A 26,592-nucleotide genomic window follows, 5' to 3' on the forward strand; every position below is an offset into this window, starting at 1 on the left:
AACATTAATTCATCTGTGGCTTGAAGGTCATAATTAGCTCTCAGTATATTTAATTGCATTTCAGAGCCATACAGAGCAAACGTTTACCAAGCTCCAGTGTGTTCCTGGGTACAGACCAATCATGTGCAACTCCTGAAGGACCTTTGTGCCCAAAAGCAAGCTCACACCTCGTCAAGATCCATTTGAATTAATACTGCCCACATTTAGTATTATAACAACTTGCTCCATACAACTTGCCAACTTAATAACAGTTCCCTTTGCTTCCTTAACATCACAACCTAAACTCATCATTCTGCTTACTGGACTATGCATAATACAATTGTGTACTTGATGCCCTTGAATAATGAACGTGCTCCCCAACTGCATTTGGATTAAAGGAGCAAATCTTTCAGGGCAAGAACTGCACTATCGCATGTTCTGACCAGCTACAACACCGTGCTAGGCATCTGACCACAAGCACCTACAAAGGATTGCAAGGACTGCTGAAAGAATCTTTTTTTTTCCCACACAGAAATATTTATTAGGAACAGTTAACTGATACCTCCCATCAGACCAACAATTTATTTGACACCCCTCACTCCCTCACCGCCAGGCATTAGGATAAGAACTGTTAGCACGAGAAACAGCACCTTCACCTGGGTTGTTAGATTACTGAACTCCCTGCACCAGCTAGGTCTCATCACGCATTGAAGCAGCAGTAGCGTATATATACTTTGTAAAACTAGGGTTATAAAATGCATCTTATTAATTGTTAATTTATTTGTGGCAGTATTAATTTACGTTGCGCGAGAGTTATAGGTATGAACTGTGTTCCAGGGGAACCGTTGTTTCATTTGGCGGTATACACGTGTGCGATCGAACCCACAATAAACTTGATGTTTTGCTTTAAGATTCCCGACCAGAGCGTCAAGGCGAAAAGTCAGCTCGAAATGTGCTCCCTTCACATACGCGCCCGCTTCACTCCGGCGAAGAAAGATACCGCTTCAGCGAGGCAAGACAAACGAAGTCTGCCGTGGCATACTCACCCTAACGTACTGATGAATCCATTGACAGAACCCTCGGAGTACAAGGAGACTATATCTCCAATGTGAAGAAAACTCGACATCTTGTCAGACATCTCTCATCCCTTTCTCTGGGCTGTGAAGTCAAACACAAGAGTTCCGCTAAGAAACTGTATTTTTACCGCTGTCACAAGACAGAAGTTCACTCATCAAAAACAAACAGCGATTTAATTAAAATAACACGTTGAAAATTAAAACAAGCAAATTAAAACAAGGCCATTGAAATCTCTCACATCACATCAGCCCAAAAATAAACCAGCTCAGTCTTCGAACACTGTAGAACATTTGAACAAAAATACATTATTAGAATGAAAGTTCCAACAGCAAAATTTGAAGCGTCAGATCCAGAAGTGGTAGGATGGGGAGTTTGCAGAAAGGGTGGCTGCTGAAAAAGCTGCATTCCGTACAATGACCGCTATTTATATTTCTTCTGATGTCGGCTTAAGCTTTATTAGGTAAAGGAACAAGTTGCAAAAATCAAAAACATTGCAACAAAGTTAAAACATTGTTTCAAACATGGGCTCGCTAACATTCATTCTTTTCGTAGACTTTGTTTCCATTTTTACTTCAAGCACATAAAGTTTAATTCCTAAACTAAAAACAATAGAGGATACATTACAGCCATTAGTTTCTTACATTAGGTGCTAGGCTGCGCAATTTTCTCCACTGCCCTCAAGTTTATTTAAACTTAAAGCAAGAATATGCTTTAAAAACACTGACCTTAATGAGAAAAGAGCTGAAGGCAGTAGACACCCAAAGCGATAATGGTGCAATAATAGTATTTAGGCAGTGTAAAAGAAATCCATGGTTGCTCGTCTTTCTTTGACCCTTTTTCAGCAAGACAGTTCCCGTTAGGTAACACCGCTCTCTGCCAACCCCTCGCCAGTAGCAGCAGCTGTTGCAGCGTCTTCGCCTATCAGCGATCTGCCTCCACTCAGGGTGCACTCTGGGAATTGTAGTCCGACTACCTATCGTTACAATGAACGCCGGGCAGAGCGAACTACAATTCTCAAGAAGCTCTGCGAGCGCAATTTAATCCCGCCTCTCATTCCTCACAGGTTTATTAGTATTATGACGTCGATCGACGCACATTCTTAATCAGGGTTTCGTCGTTTGATTGGATTAAAGGCAAGTCAATCACTTCCTTCCCGCCGCCTTCTTCGAAGACTTCAAAAAGTTTCTGTGAGGGACCAACTGAGCAGGCCAGGCAGCTGAGTTGCCCCGGTATTTTCTGCGTGTATTGCTTGGATTAACAGCATTTTTTCCTGTTTCTAAGGGGCCACATTTTGCCGGCGATATTTTGGGTAGTCAGTGGTGACACTAAAATGCGAGCTGCAGGCTGTAAGCGTTACTCCTGCATTTATTAATTTACTATCACGTTATCGTCAACTACTTAAGTAGCTTTTAAAGCGATAAATTAGAAATACAGGTGGGCGGGATGATATTCAGCCAAAATATCAAGAAATTATTTAAATAAAGTAGTACTTGTTTGAGGTAGGTAACCGACATCTCCGAATCGCGTCATTGCAGTTCTGCACGTGTAGAATTTAAAAGTGGTTGTTCAGAACAATAAATTCTGGTGAAGGATTATCAGTCTGCATCGTTAACTCTTGCTCGATGGGAGCTGACGACAGTATTCCCTACTTTTAAAGTAAATTCAATTCCTGGTAACAGTTCGAGAGTTGGAGGGCATTTCAATGAACAAGAAGTCATTCATTAATCAACAGTATTGTATTTTTGCCTGATTACCGTGATCGAGTGTGTTGTATGCTAGATTTGAAAGGATTCTGCATCTTCAAGCGAGTCACCTTGGAATTTCTAAAGAGACTCAGTTTAAGTTCTCTCACGTATGGAATTTCCAGTTAGTTTTGCCAATTGAGCTGTCAGTATTACAAAAAAAATCCCCAAAAGTTAGTGACCTTTAAATGTGTGTGCCACGCTCCTCCCCTCCTTATAACAACACAGGCGCACAGATCTTTCAGCGGGAGAAACGAGGTGCGAGATGACGGCTGTTACCTTTAGAAATCATAATATTCACCCAACCTTGAACAGGAGAGTAGATTTTTCTCAAACTGCCCTCTGGGTTATCATTACCCAGCATTAAACAAAGTAAAGAAATGGCATGTGGCTCCCATGGTAGAAGAACACACCGTCACATTATAGATACCCAGTGCTCCAGGCAATCAACTTGGGCTGCTTATGACGTGCAGGTGCTCACAGAAGGGGAACTGTAAGAACTCCAAAGAACTCCTCTAAAGGGTCAAAGTGATCTTCCTCCCTCCAGATACTTTCACCTGCATTCTGATACTGAGGCTCAATCCCAGATTCTTTCATTAGAATACTGTATTCATTCAATTGTATCCCTATAGGTTATGAACAAGGTTGTATGTAGCTGGTGACACATAGGTATTTCAATAATAAATTTACTTTTGACTGAGGTTTACAGATTCGCCCACCCCCACTTCTGTGGCAAATCCTAAAATGCAATATGTACTTAAGAGTCAATATGCACAAAATGCTGGAGGAATTCAGCAGGCCAAACAGCATCTATGGAAAAAAGTAGAGTTGACGCTTCAGGCCAAAACTCTTCAGTAGGACTGTCAAAGGGTTTCATCCCAAAACATGTATTGGACTTTTTCCTCCCCAAGATGCTGTCTGGCCTGCTGAGTTCCTCCAGCATTTTGTGTGTGTTACTTGGATTTCCAGAATTTGCATACTTTCTCTTGTTAGTATTTAAGTGTCATCTATTCCTTTCTTTCTCAATGACATTTAGAATCATTGCTTCAACAGTAGCATCCAACTGGTACTGCCAGTGTAATTTCAGTGATTGCAAACAGTATGTCCATTTAATCAGCATATTCCATTATTTTATTATTGTTCAAAGTATGTGCACTTAAGTCTGACAACAGTACAAGGTAAAGGATCTTGGCCCAAAATGTTGACTCTTTATTCCTTTCCATAGATGCTACCCAACCTGCTGAGTTCCTCCAGCATTTTGCGTGTGTTACACAGTATGGGATCATCCGTTAAATGCATTCTAATTATTTCAATCCAACTTAAAAGATTTTTATTGAGCCATATTAATGTTTCCATAAAGATTTATTATTCTGCTACTGAAATATTATATTTTCAATTAGTATTCTAATGCCCAAAAGCTTAAATTCAGTGCACATTCCTGTCAGTCCAAGACAAAACAGAGCATGGCTCAAATACTCTGCAGGTGTCTTGTGGAGATCCCATCACATAAAAACTGAAGGCGGGGACTCATGTTACAAACAATAAAAATATTTTGAAGACGAAAGGCATGAGACAGGCAATTAGAATTCCACTTCCCTAAAAAATAAGTTAAGAGTCTCACAGTAACTACTGGCATTTAATGGTTAACTGATACTCTATTAATCCTGATGCAAAACTACTTACATCGTCAGAATAAAGATTACATGCATTCTTACAAATCACGATGCTTTACTCGCACATCATTATTCATATTCTCTATCTCAATTTTCAGTTTAGTGAAATAAATTGTATAGAATGTTACAGCCTGATAACATATTTTAAAGCTACCGCACACTTTGAGACACGTTTATTTTGTATAGTTACAATTGAGTTTAAGAACAATTCATTAAACATTCACGAAATAATTTTATAACGCATTTAAAATCATTTCAGTCACATATCGAATAGTCTATTCTATATGTAAAAGATACTAAATCAAAATCCCCTTACAAGTAAATGATGTGCAATATGAAATTTGGAGACAAAGTATTTAATGATTTTCCAAATTGAAGCAATATCCAATCATAAAGACTAACCTTTAAAACGGAGCAAAAATAGCCACAAGGTGCAATAAGCAGCAGGCACCGTTAAAGTCCTCCAAAGTAGTGGGACTATGACTCGGTGAGTAACACGCTTTGCCAGCCTAGTGGAAACTCTTGGAGTTAATCTCGTCTGCCTGATTGGTTGTTTTTCTCACATGATGGTCAATAGCCAGAAAAGGGTTATTTCTGCCACTTTCGTTCTTTTTGAATAACCTTTGCGCTGTTTAAGTCCCCGAATAACCGGAGAGACTGGGACGTTAGATGAGGGCGGTTTCACTGGGGGCGGGGCACAGAGGCTGACCTACAGCCGCACTGACTAGAGGAGGCAGGCACCGAGTGGTCAGCTGACTCCTCACGTGACCCTAGAATCATGGCGATGCCCATCGCCCGGGATTCAGCCGCCTGCCTTTTCATGTATTTTACCCCGGCGCTGATCGCCCTGTCGTTAGCATTGAACCAGTCTCCTGACGTCTCCGGTGGTCCCGGGTCCCGCAGCGGCTGCGGCTGCCAATCCGGTTCCACGAATCGCCCGGAAGCCACCGGTCGTCTCCCCGAGGCTCTGAGTGACAGCATCTCACTGGCTAAGCGGGCAGCTGTCAAATACTCCAGGGAGGCCAATGTTGAGGGACAAGAGACGGCACAGGGGAACGTGCCACATTCAAAAAGGCGTACTGATCAGGTAGAACAACGTCTTACTCAACTTGTTGCCTACTAACTGCTTTGTACGTTCCACAACGGTTACACATGTCAACGTTTATTGTCATAGTGTCATTATGCACAAGTACGTGTATCCATGCAACATCACAGGGGCATAGATTCAGATAAACTACATTCACAAACAAAAACATAAATCAGACACCCGTTACACACAATTTATACAAAATATACACAGTACTGTAGTGATCAGGGTTCAGTCATTTGGTTCAAGAACTGAATGATTGAAGACAAGCAGCTGTTCTTGAACCAGGTGGTGTGGGGCTTAAGGCCTCCGACCTGCTGATAGTTGCAAGAAGATGGCATAGCCCAGATTGTGGGGATCTTTATTGATTGATGTTGCCCTGATCTTCTGCCCAGTGGACCTTATTCTGCTGGTTCTTCCTTCCAGTGCAAAGCCATTGTGGAGGAAGTTCAAGTGAGTACAACTGTTTCAAAACAAGTGTGTTTGCAGAAACAGAACTTGCAAGGGCAGAGTTTTTTTAAAAATCATCTTCGCTCCCTCCCTGTAGCACATCAATGGAATATACATTTATATCATGCCTTCAAAAGTGGTCATGGTTAAATAAGTGCACATGCCATTGTTTTACACATATGAATATTAGTTTTCCCTTCAGGTTAATCTAAGTGTCATTAGGGGCTAACATGTCTCTGCTCTAGATCATTTTTATGCTTCCCAGTAATTCTATGAGTTCCCTTTTTTTCCTCTTTTCAAAAGTTATCATTGAAACAGTCACACCAATGAGAAAAGCAATGAATCCAAGATCAAAATATAGAGCCATATTTTAAAAGATAAAGTTTCTCAATTCATCAATTGTCATTTTGCCCATTTTTTACTAAATGCACTATCTGAGGTACTGAGTCTTCTGCTTGTGGAGAAAATGTTTTCCTGCTTATGATTTCAAAATTGCACTCAATTGTGATCATTTTATTAAATGTTCCTCCATGTTTTCCACTCTAAGGAGAAATATATCTTAAAGAAGATGACTGGGACAATGGAAAAAGGAAAATTTCCATAAGTAAAATCTTTGAAAATAGGAATAGTCATCAAGGTAGTAGGAAGATCTTGAACTAAGTACATTTAAAGCTGTTCATTCTGGTTGAGGTGGAGAGAGACTGGCATTATGGCTGATTTGAAATCTTTAAACCTTTGAAGAAAAAAAAAACAGTGTCAGTTAAACTAGCCCACTAGACTTCTGGTGGGTTGGAAACAAAAAGGAAGACAGGTTACAAAATTTAAAGGTTACCTAAAGGACCAGCTAGTGATAACTTCAGAAACAGTACATTAAACCAGGTCGTAATGCAATAGATATTGAATACAAGTAAAATCTGGAACACGAGGAGCCCATCTTATCATTCTCTGGCAACATGAATCAAAAAGAATTGTCCAATAATGTACTGCCTCTACATCTTCCTCAATCCTTCTGCAATCTTGTAATTTGTCAGACAATTAAACCACCAATCAGTGTTGGAGGTACTGAGATTTTCTATGGCTAAATGGTAAGAAGATGGCAGCTATGGCTTTAGTCTGCAACACACATTCCTTTTCTTCAGCCAACCAATCTAATACCCTTCCCTGGTTATTGTATAAAATTGTGCTGCACAGCCTGAGACCAATATTGATCAATATTGATCCTGAGAGCAATTTCAGTCAACAACCACCATACTATCACTATTCTTGTCTTCACTTTTGCAATATTGCATAGCTCCACTGTGTCCCCAGCTCGAATTCTGCTATAAGCTAATGTCTTTGTTATCTCTTGCCACGCCTGTTCCAATGTACTTTTGTCTGGTCTTCCTTGTTGCACGCTGTGTAAATGTCAGTTGTTGAAAACACTGCTGCTCATATCGTGCCCCATTCACTTGTTATCTCTGTGTGTACAAACTGACATTGGCTTCCATTTTAACAATACTGATTTTGAAATTCTTATCCTTCCTTAAAAATTATTCCATGATCTTGTCCTTCCTTGTCTGCAAACACTCCTGTATTCTTGAACCCCTCCAATAAATACTTCTAAGTCCAAGTGCAATTAAAACTCAATTTTTTTTTCAAAGGCTGAGTATTTACAGGATTTTGTGCAACAGATGTCAAAAGTCATCTAGAAATGTGAGAATTCTCCAGTATTTTCCATTTTTTTTTTTTGCCTAAAATGCTAGCTGATTAAAATGCTACCTGAGCCTCTAAACCTCCCTCTGTAACTGGATCTTTGACTTCCTCCTTGGGAGACCATGGTCAATGTGGATTGTTAAGAACATCTCCTCCCCACTGATCAGCACAGATGGATCTCAAGGATGTATGCTTAGCCCCACTGTTATACCATTTCTACAGTCATGGCTTGTGCCTGAGCACAGCTCAAATGCCATATATAAATTCACCGAGAACACCGGTGTTGTTGGCAGAATCTCAAATGGTGATGAAGAAGTGTACTCCTTGCACTTCAGCAAGATCAAGAAATTTTTCAGAATCGGAATCAGGTTTATTATGACCAGCATTTGTTGTGAAATTTGTTAACTTAGCAGCAGCAGTTCAATGCAATACATAATATTGAAGAAGAGGGAACAAAATAATAATAAATAAGTAAATCAATTACAGTGTACGTATATTGAATAGATTAAGAATCGTGCACAAAACAGAAATAATATATATTTAAAAAGTGAGTTTGTGTTTAGGGTTCAATGTGCATTTAGGAATAGGATGGCAGAGGGGAAGCAGCTGTTCCTGATTCAATGAGTGTGTGCCTTCAGGCTTCTGTACCTCCTACCTGATAGTAACAGTGAGAAAAGGGCAAGCCCTGGATGCTGAGGGTCCTTAATAATGGACGCTGCCTTTCTGAGACACCGCTCCCTGAAGATGTCCCGGGTACTTTGTAGGATTCAGGAAGGGCAAGTCAGGAGAACACACACCAATCGTCATTGAGGCAGAAGCAGTGGAAAAGGTGAGCAGTTTCAAGTTCTTGAGCATCTAGCCTGGGCCTACTGTATTGGTGAAATCAGGATGAAGAAACGCCAATGGCTATACTTTATTAGAAGGCTGAGGAGATCCAGTATGTCAATAAGATAGTAACAAATTTCTGTAGCGGTACAGTGGAGAGCATTCTGACTGCTTGCATCACCGTCTGCTATGGAGACACCAATGCACAGAATTGTAAGAGGCTCAGCCAGCTGCATCGCACACAGCCTCACAACTATCAAGGAGATCTTCCAAAGGCAATGCCTCAAATACATGGTACCAATTATTAAGGACCCTCAGCATTTAGGACATGCCCTCTTCCCATCAGGGAGGAGGTACAGGACCCTGATGGCTGGAATTCGGTATTTTAGAAACATGTTATTTTTTTTCTCCTCTGCCACCAGATTTTTGAATGGTGCATGAACACTACCTCACTATTCCTTATCTATCTATCTGTTTGTTTATTGATAACGTAGTAATGTGTATGATTGCACTCCACTGCTGCCACAAAACAATGGATTCCCCATTTATGTCAGTAGCTATAAACCTGATTCTGCTGCTGACTCTTGATTCTTTTCCATTGCATCAGTTAGAATCGAGAAGGGTTTACAGAGGGGGTAAAGTGAACTGATGAACTCCTTTTTTTTCTTGGCTACAAATCTGCAGTCATTTTTAGACATTAATCTGTTGCCCCATGATTATAGAGAACTACATAAGAGGGAAAGTGTTCATTTTCTAACCAGGAGAATTAGGGTGGAGAATAATCAAATGGATTTGCTATCATGTGTGAAATAGCTATATAAATTAATATTGAATATAGTTTTTAACCTGAAAAATATATAGAAATTAAGACCATAAGACATAAGAGCAGAAATAGGCCTTTTAACTCGTTGAATCTGCTTTGCCATTCCATCATGGTTGGTTTATTACTCCTCCCAAGGCTATTCACCTATCTTTTCCCCATAACCATCAAGACCCTTACTAAACAAAAAAATTCTGCTTTAATTAGACCAATGATTTGGCCTTCACACCATCTGTGGCAATGAATTCCACGAATTCACCACCCTCTGGCTAAATAAATTCCTCTTCACCTCTGTTCAGTAAGTTGATCCTCCTATTCTGAACTGTGCGCTTTAGTCCTAGACTCCCCCACTAAAGGAAACATCCTCTCACTTCCATTCTATCTAGGTCTTTCAGTATCCAACAGGTTTCAATGAGATCCCTCTCTCCATTCTAAACTCCAGCAAGTACAAGCACAGAGCCTTCGAAAGCTCTTCATACCCTTTCATTTCCAGGATAATTTCACTATTGCGCAAGATATGTGTCAGTATCATCATAAAAATCAATTGCTATTGTTAACTAAAAGACCAGATATGTTTGTTATCTCCAGGATCCCAAAGCTAAATTGGACAAAGTCGGTTTGTTCTAGGAAAGGAAATTAAATAATTGCATATTCAAACAGAAGATTTATTGCCGTGTTGTAATGCTAATGCTGTGTTGCACTGCTTCAAAGAAAGCTATATGAGGTTATTCTTACCCTCGGCTATTAGGCTCAGTGTGTCAACCTGTAGCTGGGGAAGTGAAAATTACCTCCCCCCCCCCCCCCCCCCCGTCCCCCTGTTCGACTGTTTGAGGTAACTTATATTTTATTCTTTCTTACTTGTCTTCTAATATTTGTATATCTGTGCACTTGTAATGCTGCTGTGACACTGTAGTTTCCTTTGGGATCAATAAAGTACCTATCTTTCTATCTAATTTGCAGTGTTTCCAACTTGGTTTGATCAATAAAGATCAATCTCCTTCTCCATTTTAAAGCTCATTAAAATATTTTTCTCTGAAGTTTTATTTAGAAATGTTTGTTTGTAGAAAGAAATGAAATTTGGCTTTTCCATTGTTTTTGTACCGGACATTTTAAGCTCCTTCACATCCTTAAGTTCCATTTTCTTAACGATCATCTTGAAAATGGGATAGCAGGCAGCCAATAATATGACATAATCTAGTTTTTTCATCTGCAATATCATTTCACTATCTCATTATAAACCTGTCATCTCTTAGTTGGCCAAGGAGGAAAACTTGTCATTTTGCATTGTGTTGCCTTTCTAAGCTGATCACAGAGTGCTTCAGATATTCATCTCTATACTCAGTTAGTTCCATGTTAGCCTCTCTTAAAATTATTATTACTTTGAAAATGATTATTGTACTCTAAATAGCATGGTCAGGGAGAACAGTGCTACACCAAGTATTTATAAGAACTCAAACAGAATCAGCAGCACACACAAATTGCTGGAGGAACTCAGCAAGCCAGGCAGCACGTATGGAAAAGAATACAGTCGATGTTTCAGGCCGAGGCACTTCACCAGGACTCCACTAAAGATTTTCTCTTTCTTTAAAGCAGAATCAGTGTTATTTTATATATTGCATTTTGTTGGTTAATGCTTTTTGACAATGTCAAGAACATTGGCTAAATCCTTTATGAAATCAAGAATAACAAAGTTAAACTGTGTGTCTGGTATTTCTCCAATTGAGTCCAATAAAATGCTAAATGGAAATTCAATATCAAGTAAATCTTCTAACATTTAATGCTCAGCTGCATCAATTTCTTTTCCTGGCTATTTCAGTTTGGTAATCAACTAACCTCCATCTCCATCATTCATAATCAGTTTGTTGAAATTGGATCATCATCACTAATATATTGTCTTCTTTATTTTAGATGGTGCTGATACCAGGTGGCGTGTTCACCATGGGAACAAATGAACCTGGGGTACACCAGGATGGAGAGGGCCCAGCTAGAAAAGTACATATTAAGCAGTTCTATATGGATATGTATGAAGTCACCAATGCTGAATTCGAGAGATTTATTAAAGATATTGACTATGTCACAGAGGTAGGTATTTCTGTCAATGCTTTATACATTTCTTATATCATGCTATTTCTAGAATAGTTTCCTTAGTATGTTACAGCATTGAACTCAAAAATATATGGCTTAATATATGTGGAGCGTTTGACGGTGCTGGGCCTGTACCCAATGGAGCTCAGAAGGTTGAGGGAAATCTCATAGAAACCTAGTGAATACTGAAAGGCCTGGATCTAGTGAACAAGGAGAGGAGGCTTCCATTAGTAGGTGGGTGCAGAATCTGAGCACATCACCTGAGAGTAAAGGGACGTCCCTTTGAAAGCGATGAGGAGGAATTTCAGAAGGTGGTGAATCTGAGGTACTTGTTGCCACAGTGGGTGGTGAAGGCCAAGGCACTGGGTATATTTTAAGGCAGAAATTGATAGCTTCATGATTAGTAAGGGTTATGGGGAGAAGACAGGAGAATGGCATTAAAAGTATATATTTTTTGTTCCTGTTCAGGCACTATTTGTGAGTGGAATGGTAGGATAGCAATTAGCATAATGCTGTCACAGTACCAGTGACCAGAGTTGAATTCCTGCCATTGTCTGTATGGAGTTGGCATCTTCTACCTGTGACCATGTGAGTTTCCTCAGGGTGCTATGATTTTCTCCCACATTCCAAAGGTTTAGGAGATTAATTGGTCACAATGGGTAGAATTGGACATCACAGACTCAGGGCCTTTATGTCTAAAGTAAAATAAATAAAATTTAACCATGATTGAATGTGGAGCAGACTTGATGGGCTGAATGGTCTTATTATGTTCCTATAACTTAAGGTCGATTTATGCCAGTCGAATAATTGTCTGGCTTGAGCTGAAATACAGCCACGTTTTTTATCATATTATGGCAACAACTTGTACAGAAATGAAAAATACAGCTAGAAATTTCCATGGTGCTTCACAGGGTGTGAGTCAAAGAAGCAAGAATTAGAAGGGCTTTTCTGGAGATACACTTCAAGAAGGGTCTTGGAAAGAACAATTTTGTTTGAGAGAGGAAACTGAAGAGAATGCAAACCAGGCAGCAGAAAGCAAAATGATCATAGGTTTGGTGAAGGAAGTGGAGGGTATTACAGTGAGAGTCAGAGAAGTTACCTGTTGGTGGCATGCTGTAAGTTGTAGATTTGCAAGAAAATATACCAAAAGGGAATGGTGAGGACATGAAATGGCATGAACACCATTGATGTGGCTGATTAACAATTAACCAAGATAACTTGGCAAATCCAGCCACAGGATTCAGTTCACTGGTTTTCCATCAGGAGTTAAAGTAAATGGAAAAACTTCTTTTTACTCAACTCTTCCCATTTTTGTTTGTGTGCTCCTTCTACAAAGCCTGTATACACCGATTTAAAGTTCTCTACAGGTGAAGCAGCGTCTGTGGAGATGATCTGATGATAGATGCTGCTTTCTTATGGCAGTAGGTGGAGAGTATCAGTAATCATATCAGAGGAACTGTCCTGCGACCAGCACTGAAGTCCCATTACAAAGAATGTTTGACGGCACCTACTTTCTTATAAGTTTGTGTAGATTTGGCATGTCATCAAAAACTTCAAAAAATTTCTATCAATGCACAGTGGGCAGTATACTGACTTGTAGCAACACGGCCTTGTATGGAAACACCAATGCCCAGGAACAGAAAAGCCTATGCAAAGTAGTGGGCACAGCCCAGTCCATCACAGTCCCTCCCCACCCTTGAGCACATCCACTAGGAGCGCTGCCGGAAGAAAGCACCATCCATCATCAAGGACCCTCATCATCCAGGCCATGCTCTTTTTCTTGCTACAACCATCAGGGAAGAGGAACAATAGCCTTAGGTCCTATTATCACCAGGTTCAGGAACAGTTATTGCCCTACAACCATTATGCTCTTAAACCAACATGGATAAAGTTCACTCGCTACGACTCTGAACTGGTTCCACAATTTATCAACTAATTTTCAATGACTCTGCAATTCATGTTCTCAGTATTATTTCTTTATTTTTTGCATTTGCAGTGTGTCTTTTTTGCACATTGGATGTCAGTGTTTGTGTTTAGATTTTCATTGATTCTATTTTATTTCTATTGTGAATGCCTACAAGAAAATCAGCCTCAGGGTAGTATATGGTGACTTAGATGTACTTTGACAATGAATTTACTTTGAACATTGAAGAAAATGGAGATGGTGCATCAGGTCAAAAATCGTTCTTCGGAACCCCTTCCGCTGTCTGTTTTCACATTTCCAGCTTCTGCAATTCTCCTCGCTTCTTAGATATAGAACACAGCAGCTGGTCAAAGAGAGTTATTGAGAAGACCCATTTCTTTGGCCCTGTGCTCGCTGGAATCCAATGCATTGAACATGATGAGAAAGACTTGTCGTGCTATACTTCAGAATCTATTACCTGTAATATCAAATGCCATATTAACACCCATAAACTGAACTAAGATGTGAAACTGCTGTTGTCAATGGCAACGGAGTGGAGTGAACGAGCATAGGCTCCTCCACATCCGACCCTATTAGTTTCAGACCAAAGAAATAGCTTGTGGTCTTCAAGGTCATTCCATTATGATTCACAAAAAGAGAGGAGGAAGATTTGGCCATCCAATTACCTACTGTGCCCTGACCTCGAGGGCGAGTCCACGGAAAGCATCTGGCCTAGATGGTGTACCTAGCTGACTACTGAAGACCTGTGCTAGTCATCGGTCTGGAGTGTTCCCTGGCATCTTTAACCTCTCACTTTGGCATTCTGAGGTATCTACAAGCAGGCTTCAATCATACTGGTGCCCAAGAAGAATGTGGTAACCTGGCTTAATGACTATCATCCAGTAGACCTTGCATCTATTGCGATGAAGTGCTTGGAGAGGTTGGTCATTAATCAAATCAACTCCTGCCTGAGGAGTGATTTGAATTCAATCCAATTTGCCTACCATCACAACAGGTCAACAGTAGATGCCATTTCATTGACTCCTCACTCAACCCTGGAACATCTGGACAGCAATGATGCATAAATTGGGATACTCCACATTGACTACAGCTCAGCATTCAATATTAATATCCCCTCAAAACTAATCACTAAGCTTCAAGACACAGGCCTTGATACGTACTTGTGAAACTGGATCCTCGATCTCTTCACTTGAAGGCTACAGTCAATATGGATTGGCAACAACATCTTCTTTGCAACTACCATCAGCACAGTTGTACCATAAGCTTATGTGCTTTGTCCCTGCTCTTTTCGCTTTATGCTTAAGACTGTGAGGCTAAGTACAGCTCTGATGCTACACTTAAGTTTGCTCATGACACCACCAGGTCTAATCAAAGGTGGTGACGAATTGGCATATGGAACGGAGATTGAAGTTCCAGTTGGATGGTGTCACAACAACAACCTCTCACTCAATGTCAGCAAAGCCAAGGAGTTGATTATTGTCTACAGGAGGAAGAAAACCGAGGCCCACGAGGCAGTCCTTATTAGGGGACTGGAGGTGGCGAGGATCTGTACTCGGACCAGTACACAAATGCCATCACAACGAAGGTACAACAATGCCTCTACAGTCTTAGAAATTTGTGCAGATTTGGCATGTCATCTAAAACACTGATGAACTTCTATAGATGCACAGTAGAAAATGGTTGCATCACAGCCTAGTATGGAATCACCAATGCCCAGGAAAGGAAAAGCGTACAGAAAGTGGTAGATATAGACCGGTTCATACAGGCAGAGCCCATCCCATCATTGAGCACATCTAAAGGAGTGCTGCCATCCATCATCAAGGACCCCCACCATGTAGACAGTGCTGCTGCTGATGGGATGACGGAACAGGAGCCATAGATTCCACACCACCAGGTGCAGGAACAGTTATCATTTATTTACCAATATCCCTAATCTAGTTACGAGACAATTCACAATGCCCAGTTAACCTATTTAACCTGTATGTCTATGGACTGTGGGACGAAACCAGAGCACTCGGAGAAAACCCACGATTTCCACGAGGAGGACATACAAACTCCTTACAGAGGACGCCGGGGTTGAACTCTGAACTCCGACGGCCCAAGCTGTAATAGCACCGCGCTAACCACTATGGTACCATAATGTTTTTACCCTTCAAACAGTGTGGATAACTTCACTCACCACAACTCTGAACTGATTCCACAACCTATGGACTCACCTTCAAGGACTCACATTCTCAGTATTATTTGTTTGTTTGTCTATTTCTTTATACACAGTTTGTCACAATGATTGTCAGTCTTCATGTGTATTCTTTCATTAAGTACACTGATTTTCGCTCTTCTACTGTGAATGCCTGCAGGGGAATTAATCTCACAGTAATATTCTGTATTGTGACATTTGAGTACTCTTATACTAAATTTACTTCAAACGAGGTCATAGCTGTTCTGCCCCAGGGGTTAACTCACCTGTGTGTTTTCCATAGCCCTCAAAGCCCCAAGCTTTTGAAAATGTGTCTACCTCTGATAAATTGTGATGAGAGAAATGTCTGAAAGAAGGGAACCCTATTAACCAGCATAAACACCCACAATCTTCATCACTTGGATACTGTGGCTACAAAGCTCTCTGTCTCTGGGGCTCAGTGTAGCAAGTTGTGTGCCTGGGAGCGATTAAGCTGCTGGACTATAATCCAGAGTTTGAGTTTGAATCCCACCATGACTGTCTGGGAAATTTAAATTTTGGTAAGTATGTCAAGGTTGAGGTTATTGTCACATGTACAAGTTCATGTATGCATAGCTGCAGTGAAAAACTTGTAACAGCATCATAGGCACATAACATCAGGTGTACAACATTCACAAGAAAATCATAAATTATACACAATAATTACAATCAAGAACACAATTTGAGTACAAAGTGATGGTCATTATGTGCTAAATAGGTTGTACCGGGTGGTTTAAGAACCAAATGGCTAAGGTTGGTTTTGGAATTAAGGCTTTCGTAATTCCTGTCTAATGGTAGCTGTGTGAACATGGTATGGCCTGGATGATGGATATCTTTGCTGAATGTTTCCTTCTTGAGATGGCACTGCCTACAGATACTGCTGATGACGGGGAGGGGAATATTGGTCTGAGTCCAATACTCTATGCAGCCTTCTTACATTCCTGCACGTTCAAATTACTAAATCAGAACATGATGGAATCGGTCAGGATACATTAATGAAAGTTCATTAGTTCATTAAAAGTTTGGTAAAGTGTTCACTGACAAGCCAAATCTCCTAATGTCCTCCGTAAGAAAGTAAAGATATTGGTGCACATCTATGCATTAAGCCTAGGATAGATCATGTTTCTGACCGGGATTTTAAAGCCACCCACTCTCCCTCCATTACCATTTCCCCCAATGTAGACTGACACAATTTTGCCCTCCTTTCCCCTTCCCGAAATCAGCAAACAGCTTTTGAGTTTTACTGAAGCTAAGCGAGCCAGTTATTGTGGCATCAGTCAACCATAAGACGCATCTCACTCCTGTACTCTAACTCAATGATCACTTGGGCTTCATCCAATAACATTGGTAACAATGGTGTATTTATACAGTATATGACATTGAAACTGTGCCAAGAACAACTCCTTCCAAATCTTCGTTGTCTACCACCAAGAATGAGAATGCCACATCACATTCATTTAATACAGTCACTGCTTCTTCATTTTTTCCTTCTAGAATTGTACAGCATGGTTCAGGGAGAATCACCAGCACTAGGGTGGAAATATATTTGGCCCACACTAACAACATTTACAATTGGAGAATGTTTATTTTCTAAGATATTAAATGCCAAGGTTACAATTGCTTCCCAAGATGTAGCTAAAGCTGAAGACTAAAACCTTGTTTTTGAGGATGGCACACTTGTAACTTCATTCTCTGAAGCAAGATGTTAGTGACCAGCTCAAGTGCAAAGTTAACTAGCCGTGGTTAAGCAGAGCAAAGGCTTGCAGGAGAGAAGCTGTGAAAATACCGTGTGACATCTCTAGTGGCACACAGTTTCGTTCTGTACTCAGGAAGACGCTAATGCCACATTTGTGAATTGTCTTGAGTTCGCACCTTATCAGTTTTTTCAGCTTTAGTTTCCAGTGCGCAAAACCCAAGCAACACACAAAAATGCTGGAGGAGCTCAGCAAGCCAGACCTAGACCTCAGGACTGGATTTTCTCACTTCTGTAAAACACCACTGGTTTAACAATCATGTATTTAATTTTCTGCACAGAATGCTGGATGAACTCAGCAGGTCAGGCAGTTTTTATGGAGAAGAATAAAAGTCGATGTTTCAGTTCAAAACCAATCAACAGGACCTGTTCTGATGAAGTGTCTCAGCCTAAAATGCCAGCTCTTTAGATGTTGCCTGACGTGTGTGTGTGTGTTGTGTGTGTGTGTGTCTCTCTCTCTCTCTCTTGATTTTCAGCATCTGCAGGATTGCTCATGTTTTACTTTAATGCAACTTGTTTCATCCACCAATAATGTTTCTCAATTTATGAGGTCTTGTTAAAGTTTGACAGTTTAGTGCATTGCCATTTTACATCTTTAAACTGCATTCCTGTTTGTAGAGCTTTGGAAGCAGCTGCTCTTTCTCTTGTCTAATCTTTATTGCTCCTTCTACCAATGGGCACAAATGTCTTTTGATTCAGCTGGACTGGCACCTCTGTCTTGGAACTGAAATAACCAAAATGATCAGGGAAAATATTTCTGAAAGCTCTTTTTTTACAGTCTTAATTTAATGGTTACATTAAAAATCCCAGCTTTCTACAGTCATTGTGATGCATTGTAACTTCCTGGGACCCGAAATGTTCAAACCTACGAACTACAGTCTTGGTGTTCGTCTTTTAACTGCCTTTCAAAGATTTTGGGAGCTTTACCTTCTGTAGTTAAGCTTCAGTGCATCACAGGCAAAGACCTCCTCACCACTGAGCACGTTTACCTGGGGCACTGCTACAAGCAAACAGCATCAGGCACCAAGGACCCTGCCGTCCAGGCCATGTTCTCTCCTCTTTGGCTGCCATCAATGATTCTGGATAGTTATTACCCTACTACTACCAGATAACTTCGTTCACCACAACCTGAACTGATTCCAAACCTACTTTCAAAGGCTCAACAACTCGGGTTCTCAGTATTATTTATTTTTCATTTGCACAGTTTGTCTTCGTTTGCACATTGGTTGTTTGCCAGTTTATGTTTATGTATAGTTTTTCATAAATTCTATTATGTTTCTTTGTTTTCTTGTAAGTGCCTGTAAGAAAATGAATTTCGGAGTAGTATATGATAACATATACGTACATTGATAATAAATTTACTTTGACATTTTGTTCCTGAAGTACCCTGTTGACCCCATTTCCCCAGTATTCCTTTGTTTTCTGTTCTCTAATGTTCCCATCCCTGCACTGCCAACATCGGCACGATTCCATCACAAGAATTTTCCATGGAACCATCCAATGTCTCTTTCCGAATGTTGCACACTGTCCCTCTATAACTTCTCCAGACTACGGAAATTGATTTCCACTTGCATCCAGACCTGCATGGGAACAGCAACTTACCATATAGGCCAACTGAATCCACCTGCTGGTCTTCCAGGACTGTCCTTAAGCAGTCACCTACTTCCAATCCAGGTGACTCCACTCCAGGAATTCCAGCACTCCATGGCACAGGGCTGGGCTGCAGGGGATGATGAATCAGTGGGTTCAAGACACCCCCCCCCCCGCACCTTCCACTCACTCTCCAGCATACTACTAGGCCATCGAGGACAAAGTTGATGAACTGCATGATCCCATCACAAGAATCCTCCAGTGTCTCTTATCAAATCTTGCACATCTTGTCTATCAGTGACATCTCCATAATGCTAAAATTGGCCATCAGCATGACACCTTCAAAACTTGCAAGCCAGCGGAATCCATTCCAGGACTAGCCAGACTGACCAGACACAGCCACTTACCTCAGAAGTGTGGTGGGAGGTCTGAGCTGCAGGTGAACTTTGGGTTCAAGACTGAATCCCCCACCGCCCCCCCCCCCCATTCCCCAGCATACCAATAGCTAGCTTCCAGGCTATCAGGGCTAAAGTTGATGCACTGAAGATGCGACTGACCTACCAAAGAGAACTGAGGGCTGCTTTGTGCTTTACCTTTCCAAAATGTGGCTTACACCCGCTTCACCTTCACCGGATGAACTGGTTGTGAATCAAGGTGCTCACACACTAGCACTTCTGACAAGCTATTGCTCACCTATTTTGGTGTATTTAATGGTGAAATGTTGCCCATACTACCTGCTGCAGAAGTTCATTCCTGCTATCCTGACAATGGTCCATATCCAACCTCAGATGGATGTGAAGCCTGCACTTAATGAACTCTACTTGGTGGTCAACAGACCAGGCCAGCATCAGAAATGTGTTACCAAGATACTACCGGCACCAGGGGCCCAAACACAGTAGACTGTTGACGTACAACTATCAAAGATGTTTACCAACTCACATCCCCATTCACACTTCGGTAAATTAAACCACCAAGCTGTGCTCCTTCTTCCTACATACAAACAGAGACTGAAACGGGAGGATCCAGAACAGAAAGTGCTAGTCTGCAGAAATTGATGAGTTTCTTAGGCCATGTTCAAAGGCTCAGCTGCCAGCTTAGATGAATATGTCACCACAATCACAGATTTTTATCAGGAAGCATGCTAAGGACTGTGTACCAGAGTGGACAATCCAGGTGCTCACAAAATGAAAATCATGGATGAACTTGGAGATCCACTTGAAGGACTACAGCATTCAAATCCGGTGAGCTTGACCTATCAATAAACTGAGACATGACCTCCGTAAAGGTATCAGAGATGCCAAGAACAAGAGTCAAAACCAGATCCCAGACCAGCCATCAGTTGTGGCAGAGCTTAAACGCTACAGACTGAAGTTGGGCAGAATCACCAACAACAGCACATCACTAACCAATGAACTTAACAATTCCTGTGCACACTTTGAACAGAAAGGGATTGCTATGTCATCATGCACACCGACAGTGTTCAGTGCAACTGAAACCACAGCCACCATTGAGAATATCAGTCTTCCAGAGTGTGAACCCACGGAAAGCATCTGACCAGGGTGGTATATACTCCCCTTGATTTTAGTAATTTTTGTAGTGTCTTCTGAAGTTTGCCTACCAAAAGGCTCCTTGAAGTTCTTCTAGTGTTGTGTTTAAAATTTATTTCTCAACTGGTAAAACTAGATTTTTCTGGTCATCTTTTCTTTTACATGTTTCATATTGCATTAGAAAAATTGCACCATTAACTTAGACCTGGTAAATGGGATTGGTATAGATAGATGCAAAAGGCAACACACATACAGTGGGCTGAAGGGCCTGTTTTTGAGCTGTATGACCCCATAGCATGGGGTTCCGTTTGCCCAGTTACAGGAAGGATGTCATTAAACTTAGCGTGGTATACAAAACAAAAGCTTTTCATTGTTTCTCAGTAACAAATCAATGCCAATACCAGCTGGAAAGGGGGCAGACAAGATTCACAAGATGTTGTGGGGTCTGGAATAATAGTATAAGAGGTCTGATAGGCTAGGCCTTTTGCTCCTGGCGTGTTAGTGGTTGAGTTATCTGGGGCACAGATAAGGTCACAGTCCTTTATCCCCAGGGTAGGGGAGCCTAAACCCAGAAGACAGAGGGGAAAGATTAAAGTGGGTAAGATAAAGTGGATAAAAGTGGCAACTTTTTCCACACAGAGGGTGTTGAGTACGTGGCATGAGCTGTGACAAGGCGTGGAGAAGGGTACAATCACAACATTTAAAAGAAGTTTTGACAAGTGCATGAATAGAAAAGGTTTTGAGGGATATGGTCCAAATGCAGAAAAACCGGACTATCTCAAGTAGACTTTATGGTCAGAATGGACAGGTTTGACCAAGCAGCCTGTTACCACGCTGTGTGATTAGAATTGCCAAAGTTGTATATACTGAGAAATGAAAGGTTTACACGAGTATCCTCTGCTTTTTGATGAAAAGCATACTCTTTTTCAAAGAGGAAAACCCACGGGTGTTTGGTCCCAATCACAGATAGATGAACCCAGGTGGAGGTGGGGATGTGCCTGTGAGAATGTTTAAAAAAAAATACATCTCAATAATTTAATATCCTTTACATAATTTTTGTTTGAAACACTAATAATAAGCAATTAGTGGATGTTAATTATGACCTACACAACTCCCACATCAGGGGGTACTGGAATGGCCCCTGTTTGACCTGTGATTTAATACATCCTCACTCACCTCTTTATTAACTTGTGCCCACGCAACCTGTGAAACAGTGAGCAGAGAATAAACAAGAGTGGGGTAAAGTGGAGGAAAGGACCAATAAAGAGCTGAAGGGGAAGGAGAGTCATTAAGACAAAAGATGCAATTCGTGTTTCTGCAGTTAAGTTGACCATGGTGCTGTCTTCTGCACAAAACTGTAGAAGCTAAATTATATGGGGGTGGGGGGAGGGAGGAATAAATTAAACTATATTTTCACAAGGATCCAAGATACCGATAACTTTGAAATTTACGCCAGTGGGTCCTCTTGGTCAGCGCCCCTTTTAATTGAGTGAGTTCTGGACCATTCTTCAAGGGTGAGGAATGGAGTGAGTGAATTATGGACTATTCCTCAAGGCTGACTCATTTGGGTAAAAGGAACAATAGTGCAGACTGCTATCGAAATGGGGAGAAAATTGAAACATCAGAGGTGCAGGAGTCCTCGTGCAAGATTCCCAGATGGTTAATTTACAGGTTGAGTCTGTGCTACAGAAGGCAAATATAATGTTAGTATTTATTTCAAGGGGAATAGAATATAAAAGCAAGGAGATAATGCTGAGGCTTTATAAGACACTAGTCAGGCCACACTTAGAGTATTGTCGACAGGTTTGGGCCCCATATCTCAGAAAGGATATGTTGTCATAGGAATGACTCCAGAGGATGATTCTGGGAATGAAGGGGTTAACATATAGGAACATTTGGTAGCTTTGGGTCTGTACTCAACTCAAATTTAGTAAAATGGTTCTCATTGAAACCTACCAAATGTTGAAAGGACTAGATAAGGCGATTGTGGAGAGGATGTTTCCTATGAAATATAGAAAATCTACAGAACATTACAGGCCTTTTGGCCCACAATGTTGTGCTGACCACGTAACCTACTCTAGAAGCTGCCTAGAATTTCCCTACCGCATAGACCTCTATTTTTCTAAGCTCCATGTAAGAGTCTCTTAAAGACCTTATTGTATCCGCCTCCACTACCATTGCTGGCAGTACATTCCATGCACCCACCACTCTCTGTGAAAACTTAATCTCTGACATCCCCCTTGTACCTACTTCTAACCACCTTAAAACTATGCCCCCTCTTGTTAGCCATTTCAGCCCTGGGGAAAAAGCCCCTGATTATCCACATGATCAATGCCTGTCATCATCTTATACACCTCTATCGGGTCATCTCTCATCCTCTGTCATTCCAAGGAGAAAAGGCCGAGTTCACTCAACCTATTATTATTAGGCATGCTCCCCAAGCCAGGCAACATCCTTGTATATCTCCTCTGCACCCTTTCTATGGCTTCCACATCCTTCCTGTAGTGAGGTGTTCAGAACTGAACACAGTACTTCAAGTGGGGTCTTACTAAGGTCTTATATAACTGTAAATTACCTCACACTCTTGAACTCAGTTCCACAGTTGGTGAAGGCCAACACACCATATGCCTTCTTAACAACACTGTCAACTTGGTGGGGGTATCCAGAACTAGAGGGCACAGCTTCAAAATTGAGGAGTGGGCTTTTAGAACAGAGGGAAGGAGGAATTTTTTTAGCCAGAGGCTGGTGAATATGTGGAATGCTGTGCAACAGACTGCAGCAGAGGCCAAGTCCATGGGTATATTTAAAGAGGAAGTTGATAGTTTCCTAATTGGTTAGGGCATCTAAGGATATGGCAAGAAGACAGGTGCGTGGGGTTGAATGAGATCTGAGATCAGCCATGATGAAATGGCAGAACAGACTCGATGGGCTAAATGGCCTAATTCTGCTCCTATTCTTATGGTCTTATGTGTCCCTCCTGATCAAACGTTTACTTGCATGTTCTAGATAACATAATTAATCTGCATGGGTAAAATGTTCCTCTCCTTCTGCTGCGTGTGCTCCCCTTAGGCACTGTTTATGGTGCTTAATTATAAAACCAAAGATGTTTCGGTTATAGAACCTCTTGCATGCATAATAAATTGCAGTTGATTGCAGTTATTTTATTACTTTTTAATTTATTCATTTGCAGGATATGAATGTCACTGAGAAGGCCAGCATTTATTGTCCTTCCTTAACTATCTCCTGGACAGAAGGCATTGTTGAAGTCAGTTTAAAGTGAATCAAACCGATACATCTGTAAATACATAGAAGTCAAACTGTTCCCTTCCCATTGCTGCAAGATTACATGACAGTCATAGGAACATCTTCTTGCACAGTTTAGTGAATTTCTGATATTCTCCATTTGATCTTTATTTTGGGTATTTTATTTGTCATTAATAATCTGAGTTTTGATCAGAAATCTGACGCAAAGACCTATTTAATCATCAGTTCAATTACAGTCTTTAACTAGATAATGCCTCATGAGCAAAAGGTAAAACCTAGTTAAAATTTATTTTCAAATACTCTCAGTGGCCATTTTATTAGGTGCAAGAGTGGAACCTGGTGTGGTCCTTTGATGATGTAGTCCATTCTCTTCAAGGTTCAACATGTGTGTTCAGAGATGCCATTCTGCATGGTTATTTGACTTACTGTTGCCTTCCTGTCAATTTAATCCAGCCTGGTCATCTCCTTTGACCTCTCTCAAAAACAAGGCAACTGCCACTCACTGGATTTTTTTTTGCTTTGCACACCATTCTCTGTAAACTCTAGAGAGTATTATGCGTGAAAATCCCAGGACATCAGCAGTTTCTGAGACACTCAAACAGCCCTGTCTGGCACCAACAATCATTCCACAATCAAGGTCGTTTAGAACACATTTCTTCCCCATTCTGATATTTAGTCTGAACAACAACCAAACCTCTTGACCAGGTCTGCATGCTTTTATGTATTGAGTTGTTGCCACAAGATTGGCTGATTAGATGTTTGCATTAATCAGCAGGTGTACTCACTAAGTAGATGTATAATATTGTTTTTGCAATATATGCTTTAGTTATTCATGTAAACGCAGTGTGAATTGAATGGCGTGTCTTAGGAAGTGCTCAACCGGTAGGAATTAGGGAAAGCTCTGGCCTATATTTGGAATTACAGGTAGAGAGACTTTGGAAGCACACTACTAGTGGACTGCCTGGATCCATGGAGCCTGAGCCTGATTCCCTGAGCTGCTATCTGATAGAATATTATGTACTATTTTATATAAGCCAGAGACTAAACAATATTAAAGCTTTGCTTAACACTGCACTCACAGAATCACTTTATGAAAAGGTTTCCATTTGTGGAATTACACTTTTGTGGTAGTTATTTGCCTCACAGCAATAATTATGTGCTCTTTTCTCATAGTTTATTTGTATGTTTGCTCAGACTGAGCACAATAGTACTTAAGTAGAAATGTGTTAGGGAGTGGATAATGGGATTTAAATTTGCTATAAATTAGGAATGGATAACTGGACTAACATTTTGTTCAGTTCAGGGGGAGACCTTCTGAAGTCCAAATGGGAAGACCAGCCAAATCTGTTCAGCAATAAACACGCCACTGGTGTATGTTAGGATCTGGTGTTTCTCCAGTGCCAGTACCTTTGAGACGTGTGCTCATGGTAGTTTTAGTGAAAAGATAGAAAAAGCAGCCCAGAAGATCCATTCAACAAACATTTATATTTCAATAAGGTTTTCGTCAAAAAATATTCTTCCAGTTTAAAGTAAGGTTTGACATGTTATGCATTCACTTCTGCACTCCGCTATTGTAACACGTGGTTATTTGAGATACTGTTGCCTTCCTGTCAGTCTGAACCAGTCAGGCCATTCTCCTCTGACCTTGCTCATTAACAATGAGTTTTCACCTACAGAACTGCTGCTTACAGAATGCATTTTATTTCTCGCACCATTCTCTATAAACTTAAGAGAAAATCGTGCACAAAAATCCCTTTTGATCAGCAGTTTCAGAGATACACAAACCAACCTGTCTAGCACCAACAATCATTCCACAGTCAAAGTCACTTAATTCACATTTCTTCCCTATTCTGGTTTGGCCTGAACAACAACTGAACCTCTTGACCACATCTGCATGCTTTTATAAGTTGAGTTGCTACCACACGATTGACTGACATTTGCAATAATCAGCTGGCGTGCAGCTACACCTAATAAAGTGGCCACTGCATGTGTATTTTCATGCTTTATTGTGTCCCTGCCACAAAACATCGATTCCTGGTCTTATATTATTTTCTGTACTTTGATATTCTTTCCCAGTCTTCCTTCCGGATGTTGGGAGATGCTCTCTTCCTCAAACGCCATTCTGTTGCCCATAACTTTCCCATGCTTTCCCTTTGATCATCAGACAAACAATGCAGAAATTGCTGCGCTGCAGCTTTGCCTACCCAGTGCCACAATCCCTAGTGGGCGGCCTGACGTATCCCCAATCCAATAATCTTGGCAACAGTGGAAGATGAAAGTTTGTTTTGATCCCTAATGTCTGGATACATGACCAACCTTTGATAGGACTCTAAGATCAATCTAAGCTTCCCTCCAACATAGTTCTCCATTTTTCTGTCATTGATGTGGCTATCTAAGAGTTTCTTAAATGTTTCCTCTGTATCTGCCTTTACCAGCACCCCAGTCAGGGCGTTCAGGCATCCACCACTCTGTGTAAAAACCTAACATCATCTCTGTACCTTCCTCCAGTCAATCCATCCTGGAGAAAAGTCTCTGCTTCGTATCATCTTGTACAGTTCTATCAAGTCAACTCTTAGTCTTCCTTCAGCAGCCATTTGCCTTGGCGTCAACTAAGTCTCTGTAATGGTAACAGCATTACATTTCACTTTTAAAGTAATGCTTCATTTAAGCAGCACACTCAAAATGCTGGAGGAACTCAGCAGGCCAGGCAGCATCTATGGAAAAGAGTACAGTCAATGTTTCAGGCTGAGACCCTTCATGCAGTACTGAAACGTCGACTGTACTCTTTTCCATAGACGTTGCCTGGCCTGCTAAGTTCCTTCCAGCATTTTGTGTGTGTTGTGTAGATTTCCAACATCTGCAGATTTTC

General features: G+C 40.9%; 2 protein-coding genes across 14 annotated transcripts in view; one reads left to right on the forward strand and one right to left on the reverse strand.

The window, feature by feature from the left end:
- itpr1b (inositol 1,4,5-trisphosphate receptor, type 1b) overlaps positions 1 to 5,004 on the reverse strand; it is a 531,527-nt gene extending 526,523 nt beyond the window's left edge. For 5 of the 7 annotated variants that reach the window (XM_059944381.1, XM_059944383.1, XM_059944382.1 and 2 more), the window contains exons 1-2: positions 1,782 to 1,919; positions 1,026 to 1,137 (exon numbers count right to left, since the gene is read on the reverse strand). In XM_059944381.1, coding sequence (XP_059800364.1) covers positions 1,026 to 1,117 — 92 coding nt within the window. In that variant the 5' untranslated portion in view covers positions 1,118 to 1,137; positions 1,782 to 1,919. Of the gene's footprint in view, positions 1 to 1,025; positions 1,138 to 1,781; positions 1,920 to 4,873 lie in introns of those variants that run through there. The other 2 variants (XM_059944385.1, XM_059944380.1) reach the window with 1 other exon arrangement.
- An 88-nt stretch (positions 5,005 to 5,092) lies between these two features.
- sumf1 (sulfatase modifying factor 1) overlaps positions 5,093 to 26,592 on the forward strand; it is a 187,806-nt gene continuing 166,306 nt past the window's right edge. For all 7 annotated transcript variants that reach the window (XM_059944389.1, XM_059944391.1, XM_059944392.1 and 4 more), the window contains exons 1-2: positions 5,093 to 5,558; positions 11,254 to 11,427. In XM_059944389.1, coding sequence (XP_059800372.1) covers positions 5,250 to 5,558; positions 11,254 to 11,427 — 483 coding nt within the window. In that variant the 5' untranslated portion in view covers positions 5,093 to 5,249. The remainder of the gene's footprint in view (positions 5,559 to 11,253; positions 11,428 to 26,592) is intronic.

The sequence above is a fragment of the Hypanus sabinus genome, chromosome 19 (assembly GCF_030144855.1).
Source record: "Hypanus sabinus isolate sHypSab1 chromosome 19, sHypSab1.hap1, whole genome shotgun sequence".
NCBI classification, from domain to species: Eukaryota; Metazoa; Chordata; class Chondrichthyes; order Myliobatiformes; family Dasyatidae; genus Hypanus; species Hypanus sabinus.